This window comes from Bombyx mandarina, chromosome 01, assembly GCF_030267445.1.
Source record: "Bombyx mandarina strain Sakado chromosome 01, ASM3026744v2".
Taxonomy (NCBI): domain Eukaryota; kingdom Metazoa; phylum Arthropoda; class Insecta; order Lepidoptera; family Bombycidae; genus Bombyx; species Bombyx mandarina.
Genome location: NC_143208.1, coordinates 5567 through 15183, shown reverse-complemented (window position 1 = coordinate 15183; position 9617 = coordinate 5567). Strand labels below are relative to the sequence as shown.

Here is a 9617-nt window from a genome sequence, read left to right as displayed (position 1 = left end):
AGCGCGTAATAATGATGTACAAGGCGCCGGTCGGCCGGTGCGCACCCACATAATTTCAAGATAGGCTATAAAAATTGAAGATTTTCTCGATTTCTCCAGGGTCCCATCATAAGATCCTAATCCTGATGATTACAGGACCATTCGAGAAGTCTACCCTTTCGAACAATTTTTTTTATCAGAATCGGCTCGAGCATTCTCAATAAATCGCTGGACATACATTGACAAAAAAATGGTGGTCGAATTGATAACCTCCTTTTTTGAAATCGATTAACAAGCGTTTTTTTTTCCTACCTATGCTGATAGCCTTGAGAGGCTATTTCAGCTTCGCCCTAACGTTTGTAGCTAAGCTCACGGGGCTCAAACCTGACGACGATGCTAACACGAACCCTAGCAAGAGCCGTGCTTCGCAGAATCTACCACCGGATCGGAAACGCGACCCACTGAGAAGATCCTGCGAGAAACTCAGTGGGCTGTGTCTGAGAGTTAATTTACTCGCCGAGCCCTTCGTCGCAAGCGACGGGTTCGACAAGAACGGTGACCGGTGCTTGAAGTACCTAAAAGCACCGTTAGTGGATCGGGAGGATCCGAGATGACGTGTTTTGGGCGACGTCGACTGCTTTCCATTCTGTCCGCAGGATCGGGAATGTAGTTACCGGCGGCCACGATGAGAGGGTTCTCGTGTCGTGCCGCTTTATCAAAGTGGCGCATCGATGCCGACTGCAAATACTTACTGACGGACTCTAAGTCCAGGTCGTCATGGAGGTCGACGTTCCTGACGAACCACGGGGCTCCGACGGCTATCCTGCAAAAATGGGATTGAATAATCTGGAAGGATTTTAAGTGAATGCGGGCCGCGTGAGCGAACACTGCACTAGCAAAGGTCATGACGGGGCGTATGCAAGTTTTGTAGAGTGTCACCTTATTTCTAAGGGACATTTTACTTCGCCTGCATATCATCGGGTAGAGACGTCCTAGAATGAAGGCGGCAAGGTCGCGTACCGTCTTAATATGGGGGCGGAATGTCATCCTACTGTCGAGGGTGACGCCTAAGTATTTGACCTTCGGGGCCCACGGTTTTTTTTTATTGCTTAGATGGTTGGACGAACTCACAGCCCACCTGGTGTTAAGTGGTTACTGGAGCCCATAGACATCTACAACGTAAATGCGCCACCCACCTTGAGATATAAGTTGTAAGGTCTCAGTATAGTTACAACGGCTGCCCCACCCTTCAAACCGAAACGCATTACTGCTTCACGGCAGAAATAGGCAGGGCGGTGGTACCTACCCGCGCGGACTCACAACAGGTCCTACCACCAGTATGGGCTGGTCGAACATCGTGATTGGGCGAATGGCGGAGGCGGAGGTGTCGACGCGCTTAGTCGGGAGAGGGATGCTCAACGTGGTGTTCGGAGGGCGACCCCTTTTGAAGAGCATCGCTGCGCTTTTCGTGGGGTTGATGTCGATGCGCCACTTCCGGAACCACTGTCCCATGGTGGTAGCTGCGGTCTGAAGTCATCGATGAAGCAACGCCTTCTTCCTACACGAGTAGTAGATGGCGGTGTCATCAGCGAAGAGCGCCAGATGGGTCTCCGGAGACCGGGGTATATCATTGATATACAAACTGAATAGTAACGGGGAGAGGGCGGAGCCTTGCGGGACTCCGGCTGTGACGTGACGGGGGCGGGAACGCGTTCCCTCGACTCGATATCGGAACGAACGGTTCGACAAGTAGTCTCGTATGATGAGTACGAGTCTGTCTGGCACTCCCATGTTATACAGTTTGTATATCAAACCGTTGTGCTAGACTTTGTCGAACGCCTTCGCTATATCGAGGAAGAGGGCTCCTGTCGGGATGGGTTTCCGCCTATTCAGCCCTAGTAAGATGTGCTCCGTGAGGCGGTGCACTTGATGGACGCACGAGTGTCTGGCGCGGAACCCAAACTGCTCGTCTATAAGAATCTTATTCGCGGTAACGAAGTCCCAGAGGCGTTTACGAAGGAGCCGTTCGTATAGTTTGCCTATCGCCGGGAGGAGACTGATGGGGCGGTAACTCGCGGTTTCGTTCTTCGGTTTACCCGGCTTGTGTATGCCGATAACGTCAGCTTCTTTCCACGCCGCGGGAAAGATGCAGTTCGTCATAGCAGCATTTAAAATGGTGGCCAACAGCGTTGTTAGTTGGGCTGGTAACAATTTTAGCGCGCGGTTGCGGATGCCGTCGGAGCCGGGAGCTTTCCGTGGTTGTAGGCTATCGATCGCCTCCTTAACCTCGGAAATGGTAATGGGGGGTAACGCGTCCGAGGGCGGCAGGGAAGCTCTGCGCTCGACCTCCCTGTCGACTAACTCGGTGTGTTCGGGGTCCGCGTGTTGAGCGCTGGTGGTGGACTGCTCTTGCAGTGCATCGGCCAGCAACTCTGCCTTGTCATCGTCATCGTAAGCCAGTGGTTGGCCTGAGGGGCGTACGAGAGGCGGCATAGTGGCGATAGTTTCGGACTTGAGGGTCCTAGCTAGTCGCCAGTATGCTTGGTGAATGGGCGCGAGTTCTTCTAAATAACTATCCCAATTTTCATTTCGTGCGTCGCTTAGGCGGGATTTGACCTCCCGCTGTAGGCGACGCATCCGAGTCCGGTTTGAGTCTGTGGGATAACGATCGTAGGCCCGGATTGCCGCGTTCCTGACTCTTAGGAGATCCCTAAGCTCGGGGAAAGTCTGATGCGGTGGAAGCAGTCCTCCACATCGACTTGCTTAGAAGATCTTATGATCGCGGTCGAGACGTGATCAGTGAAGATGTTTATGGATTCGACTGTGTCCTCAGGGGATGGAGTTGAATCCGGGCCGCAGGGAAGGATTGGTGGAGCGGCGTCAGCTAAGCGTTAACAAGCGTGATTTTGGTACTTTAAATAGCTCCTTAATATATTCTATTATCCAAAAATATTTTCATTTTTAACGTAAATGAAATCAGAGGTAAAAGGACAATGCCCATTTTCTTTGGTCGTTTGGGCCCCTAAAAAAGTTGTCGTGTGATGATGGTTTTAACTTAACTAGTGGTCCCGCAGTAGTCGAAATTCGACTATAATTAATTGATATTACTATAAGTTTGAACACTAATAAGGTTCTATTGTCAAAGACTATTAAACTTCTATAATATTTTCTTCTCTACATTTTGGCTCCGGCACGGTTTGTGCATTAGCCAGCGTCAAGTACTCAGATTTTTATAATCCACCGTTTTAATTATTTACAGTTTTGAATTAAAAAAACGAAGGAAACCCAAATTAATCAACTGAGATGATAACGAATGATAGGATGAGATGATATGGGATGAAATATAATATCAGTAAAATGATGGTTATTTACTGAGTCTTTTTCAGTGGACTTTTTAGGATTTAGGATCCCGAGAAGCTACGTCCATCGACTTTGTTTCATTTTCCCACATTTGTGCATTTTCACATATGTTAAACAATTAATAAGCCACCTTTATTACACATTTAAACCTGAAGAAAAACTAAACAGACACAAATGAATAATTCAAACAGCTTCGCTCTTCGTGTTCCCGACAAAAAGTCCAATATTATAATACAATCACAGATTTCGCGATCAGAATCACAGATTTGACTACACTATAGACAAATATAAAGTCGACCAATATTAATTTCTGCGATTTGTAAGGTTAAATGTGTAATAACGGTGATTTATGAACTGTTTAATATCTGTGAAAGTGCATTAATGTGGGAAAATAAAACAAAGCCGCTGGACGTAACTTCTTGGGATCCTACAAAGGTCCACTGAAAAAGTCTCATTAAATAGGATAATAGGAGTAATCGTAGGACCTCTTGTGAGCCCGCACGGGTAGGTACCACCACCCCGCCTATTTTTACCGTGAAGCAGCAATAGGTTTCGGTTTGAAGGGTAGGGTAGCCGTTGCAACTATACTGAGACCTTAGAACTTATATCTTAAGGAGGGTGGCGCATTTACGTTGTAGATGTCTATGGGCTCCTGTAACCACTTAACACTGTAGTATATTTATAATAACGTAGTGAGGGTGTCTTTAAAAATAAATCAGTATGAAACCAACTGGCGTGTGTTTCACTACATGGTGGCAGCGGTGCGTCGTTTTTAACCTTAATACACGTTAAATCGAAGTAACCAACATAAATATAGAACACGCGCGTCCTCCAGCAGAATTATCACTCGATGGCAGTCCGGCTGCACGCTCCGAGGCGTGGCGGCAATGGCGGAAGCTGTTCGAAGTATTTCTTAAAGCATCTGGAGTGAGCAAAGAGCCTAAAGAAACTCATGCTAGTTTGTTGGTGAATCTCATAGGATCGGCCGGTTACGAGGTTTATACGACCTTCACTTTTAACGAAGGTGAAAGTGAGGATGATATCGACTGTGTTCTGAATAAGTTCGACAAGTACTTTGGAGCAAAACCGAATATCATAGTAAGACGGTATAAGTTCTTCACCCGTGATCAAGAAGATGGCGAAAATATTGACCAATACATAACCGCATTGAGGGTACTCAGTCAGCAATGCGAATTCAGTGAATTACACGAAAGCTTGTTACGTGATCGTATCGTGTGCGGTGTCAATAACAACACGGTGAGAGATCGACTTCTTCGCACTGATGATCTTACACTAGTGAAGGCCTTACAACTCTGTCAGGCGGCCGAGATGTCTAAAGAGGACAGTAAATACATTAACTGCGCTGCGGACAGTGTGCAAGTGTCTGCAGTTCAGAACAGAAGCGGTGAACGAAGCGGACAGCGCGCGAGAGGAGTACGCGGCGCAAGAGTTGGCAGTAACGGCGGGCAGAGAACAGCTCGCAGCGCCTGTCAGCGATGTGGAAACAGCCGGTGTCTAGGCGGTGAACGTTGTCCAGCAGTTAACGCGATGTGTTTTGTGTGCGATCAGAAAGGGCATTTTTCGCGAGTATGTGTGCAAAGGAAAGCGATTCGTAAGGTATTAAGTTTGAGTATGGATACTGCCAGCACCGATAGTGAAGAAAAATGCAAAGAAATGTTCTATGTGAATACGATCGCGGGGAACAATAACATATGTAAGTCGTCTAATGAATGGGTGGAAATTGTAAAATATAAAGGAAAAATATTATGGTAAAAATAGATACGGGGTCTATGATTAATGTAATGTCTAAAACTGATTTTTTCAATTTGGGTTTATCAATTAACAGCCTTAAGCCCTTTACAAAGCGGGTACATTCCTTTACAGGGAACAGGTTACCTATTATAGGTATTACTGAACATCTGTGTGTTACATTCAATAACAAACGTTATTTTTTGCCATTTGTTGTTGCCAATTTAAACTGTCAGAATGTACTCGGTTTAGAAAGCTGTATTTCTTTGGGATTAATTAGCAACGTTAATGTAATAAATATTGATAAGTACTCAGACTTGTTTCAAGGTCTAGGAAAATTACCTGGTAAATATAGTATTGTAATAAATAAAAACATACAGCCTGTTGTTAGTCCAACGAGAAAAATTCCCTTAGGAATTAAAGGTAAATTGTTGGACGAGTTACGTAGAATGGAAGAGTTAGGTGTGGTTAGAAAGGTCACACACCCGACCGATTGGGTGAATGCAATTGTTTTAATCGCAAAAAAGGACGGTGGCATTCGTGTATGTTTAGACCCCCGTCCGCTGAACCGCGCGGTGCGGCGCGCCCAGTACACGTTGCCGACAGTGTCTGAGCTGGCAGCGCGTCTGCGCGGTGCCACTGTGTTCAGCGTGCTCGACGCGCGCTGTGGGTTCTGGATGGTACAGATAGACGACGCCAGCGCCGATCTGTGCACCTTCGGTACTCCGTTCGGCCGGTATCAATTTTTACGTTTACAGTATGGGATAAACTGTGCGCCTGAAGTGTTTCATGCTAACTCAGGCAGTATTTGGAAGACTTAGATGGTGTGGAGTCTTTCATCGATGACGTCATAATATGGGGACGCACAAAGGAAGAGCATGATAGGAGGTTGGAGTGCCTTTTACAGCGTGCTAAGGAAGTAGGCATAAAGTTTAATCGCGATAAATGTAAATTCGGTGTACCCGAAATTACTTACCTAGGTCATAAGTTCGATGCGAATGGTATGCGGGCAGATGACTCAAAAGTCAAAGCTATTTTAGAAATGCCTTATCCGAAAGATAGGAAGGCGTTAGAGAGATTTTTAGGCATGGTTAATTATTTAGCTAAATTTATTTCTAATTACTCTGAGAGTGTGAATGTGTTACGGACCTTACTGAAAAAGGAATCCGAGTGGTTCTGGGAATCGCATCATTCCGAGGCTGTGGACAAGCTAAAAATGAAGCTTAGCTGTGCGCCCGTGCTGGCGCTATACAGTGAGAGTGTACCGATAGTAGTGTCGGTGGACGCATCCAGTGTGGCGCTGGGTGCCGTGCTGCTACAGGACGGTCGTCCGGTAGAGTTCGCATCACTCACGCTCACCGACACTCAGACTAGGTATGCACACATAGAAAATAAATGCTAGCTATTGTGTTTGGGATTGAGCGGTTCAGGCAGTATATTTACGGTAGGTAAGACGTAACCTTAGATACTGATCACAAGCCCCTAGAAGCATTATTCAACAAACCACTAGTTTCGGTTCCAGCTCGTTTGCAGAGGATGATGATGAGAGTGCAAGGGTATGATTTCAAAGTTGTACATACTCCGGGTAAAAATATGTATATTGCAGATATGCTATCTCGGGCTCCTTTGAATGAAATGATGAATGATCGGGTTTCTTCTGAAGTTAACGTGCAAACGTGTTTCATGATAGAAAATATACCGTATAGTAACAAAAAGTTGGAGGTAATTAAAAAAGAAACGGAGACGGACAGTGATTGTCGGTGTTTAATTATGTACATAAGCATGGCTGGCCAAAAATAGACGTGATGTAAATGAAAAAATAAAAGTGTTCTGGCCGTATCGCGAGGAACTTCATTATATAGAAGGGATTATTTTCAAGGGGGAACGTGTCTTTATACCCCGTGCTTTACGAGACGACATGTTGTTGAAGGTCCACGAGGGACATTTAGGTATCGAAAAATGCAAACGACGCTCGCGTGAAGTAATGTTTTGGCCCGGACTGTCTGAGGATGTGGAGCGAGAGGTGCGGCGGTGCGCAGCGTGTGCATTACACGCGCCTCGACCGCGCCGGCAACCGCTTCTACAGCACCCTGTGCCCGCGCTACCCTGGCATAAACTAGCCTCCGACATTTTTGAATATAGAAAGAAAAGCTATATTATCCTAGTCGATTACTTTTCTAACTACGTAGAAGTCGGACAGTTGGCAAATATTAGCTCTAAGCATGTTATTAATTTTTGAGGGAACAGTTCGCGCGTCACGGCATTCCAGCACAATTAGTGACTGATAATGGTCCAGCGTACAGCTCACGAGAATTTAGAATGTTCATGCATGATTGGGAAGTACATCATGAGACGTCATCGCCTCATTACCCACAGTCGAATGGTAAGAGAGAAAGGACAGTACAGAGTGTGAAAAATATGTTTAAAAAATGTATAGGTTCAGGTCAGGATTTTTATTTGTCTTTGTTGAATTTTAGAACAACACCACGTAATGGATTGGATTCGCCTGCACAAATTCTCATGGGTAGACGTTTAAATACAAAATTACCAACTACTGCAGAGCTATTAAAGGAAAAAGTAGATAATGAAAGGAATTACAAAGCTATAATGACGAACAGAGAGAAAATTAAAAAACATTATGATAGATCGGCTAAATTATTAAAACCCTTGTTATCGGGTGATAAGGCGACTCTAATTGGTAACGGCGTTAGGAAACCGGTGACAATAGTGGAAGGTACATCGCAACCTCGCTCCTATATTATCGAAGATGACTGCGGCAGTCGTTTTCAACTCGGAGTCAGTTGGTTGTGCGTACAACAGACCATACTAAACGTGAAGGAAAGTCACTGAAACAACCGATTGTAAAAATTGAAAATAGCAGGACACCAACTGTGATTACGACAACTGTTCGTAGGCGTCGACAAAAGTCAATAACTAGTAGGCAACTGGGAACCAGTATTGACAATGAGAGTGACCCACAAGCAAGTGGACAGGTCAGTTCGACACAGAGCACGACCACCGATATTCAGTCTACTCAACTTGATGTCAGTGACGATTACGATAGTCCAGCTAGCTCTAGTGATCAGTTGTGTGCGCGGTCGCCAGCGTCGCCACCCGCGGTTCCTATTACGAGGTCTAAGGAAAGAACTGCACGAATGCTAAAAGAATTCTTTTTCGAGTGTGATTAGTTATATTATGTGCTGTATTATATTATTAGTATAAACAATAGATAATAATGTAAATAAGTAAAGTAAATAAGTACTTTGTACTGTAACTTGTAATTTTTTTTCTTTTTTTTCTCGTTAAAGGAAGATGTAGTATATTTATAATAACGTAGTGAGGGTGTCTTTAAAAATAAATCAGTATGAAACCAACTGGCGTGTGTTTTATTACAAACACCATGTGGGCTGTGAGCTTGTACACTCATCTAAGCAATAAAGAAAAAAACCATTTTACTGAGATTATATCTCATCCTATATCACCTCATTACACTTAATTTCATGCCAATTGATTAATGTTTCAAATTAATTAACTTCATTTCATTTCACTTCAATAATTTTTTTGATAAGAATTATTATTATTATTTTTTTTTTATTGCTTAGATGGGTGGACGAGCTCACAGCCCACCTGGTGTTAAGTGGTTACTGGAGCCCATAGACATCCACAACGTAAATGCGCCACCCACCTTAAGATACAAGTTCTAAGGTCTCAAGTATAGTTACAACGGCTGTCCGACCCTTCAACCGAAACGCATTACTGCTTCACGGCAGAAATAGGCAGGGCGGTGGTACCCACCCGCGCGGACTCACAGGAGGTCCTAACACCAGTAATTACGCAAATTATAATTTTGCGGGTTTCATTTTTATTACACGATGTTATTCCTTCACCGTGGAAGTCAATCGCGAACATTTGTTGAGTACGTATTTCATTAGAAAAATTGGTACCCGCCTGCGGGATTCGAACATCGGTGCATCGCTTTAACACGAATGCACCGGACGTCTTATCCGTTAGGCCACGACGACTACACTGTTAGACTGTTTGGTATGATATCTTTGCCTTTCCAGTTGAAAAAATAGAACTACTACTACTCATAATGTTTGACAACAAAAGAGCATGCATGCGTGTGTGTGTCAAATACATGGTAGTGTGTGTAATGTTTTCTTATTGATTTAATGTATCTTTTATGCATTATTTTAAAAAATATTAGCATTGTGCACTATTTCTCTATATTCTCTATAAGTGTGGGAAATGTTTTCGAGCAAACAAAAAAGTCTCACAAGAAAGCCACATTTTTTATTTTGTTATTTTTTATTTATCTCTATTACTTTTTTTATTTCTACTCTTTTTTATCGAAAATTAGAGTTTTCAGATAACAAATCACACAAAAACACTCCATTATTATTTTGCAGCACAGATTACTATTCAAATTATTTTTCGAAAGACGTTGAAGAAGATACAAGGTTGACTAAAAACAACTTTACGTGGTTATGATCACAGCAAACAATACTGTACGCATGCGTTTGTGAGCA

The 9617-nt window shown here is 44.0% G+C and overlaps 1 protein-coding gene across 1 annotated transcript; it reads left to right on the top strand.

Moving 5' to 3' along the window:
• Nucleotides 1-2152: 2152 nt before the first annotated feature.
• Nucleotides 2153-7938, top strand: LOC149503433 (uncharacterized). The gene is made up of 5 exons (XM_089730430.1): nt 2153-2183; nt 4175-5053; nt 5641-5824; nt 5890-6462; nt 7566-7938. Exons 1-5 carry the CDS (start codon nt 2153-2155, stop codon nt 7936-7938), a joined length of 2040 nt encoding a protein of 679 aa, XP_089586556.1.
• The last annotated feature ends 1679 nt before the right edge of the window (nt 7939-9617 follow it).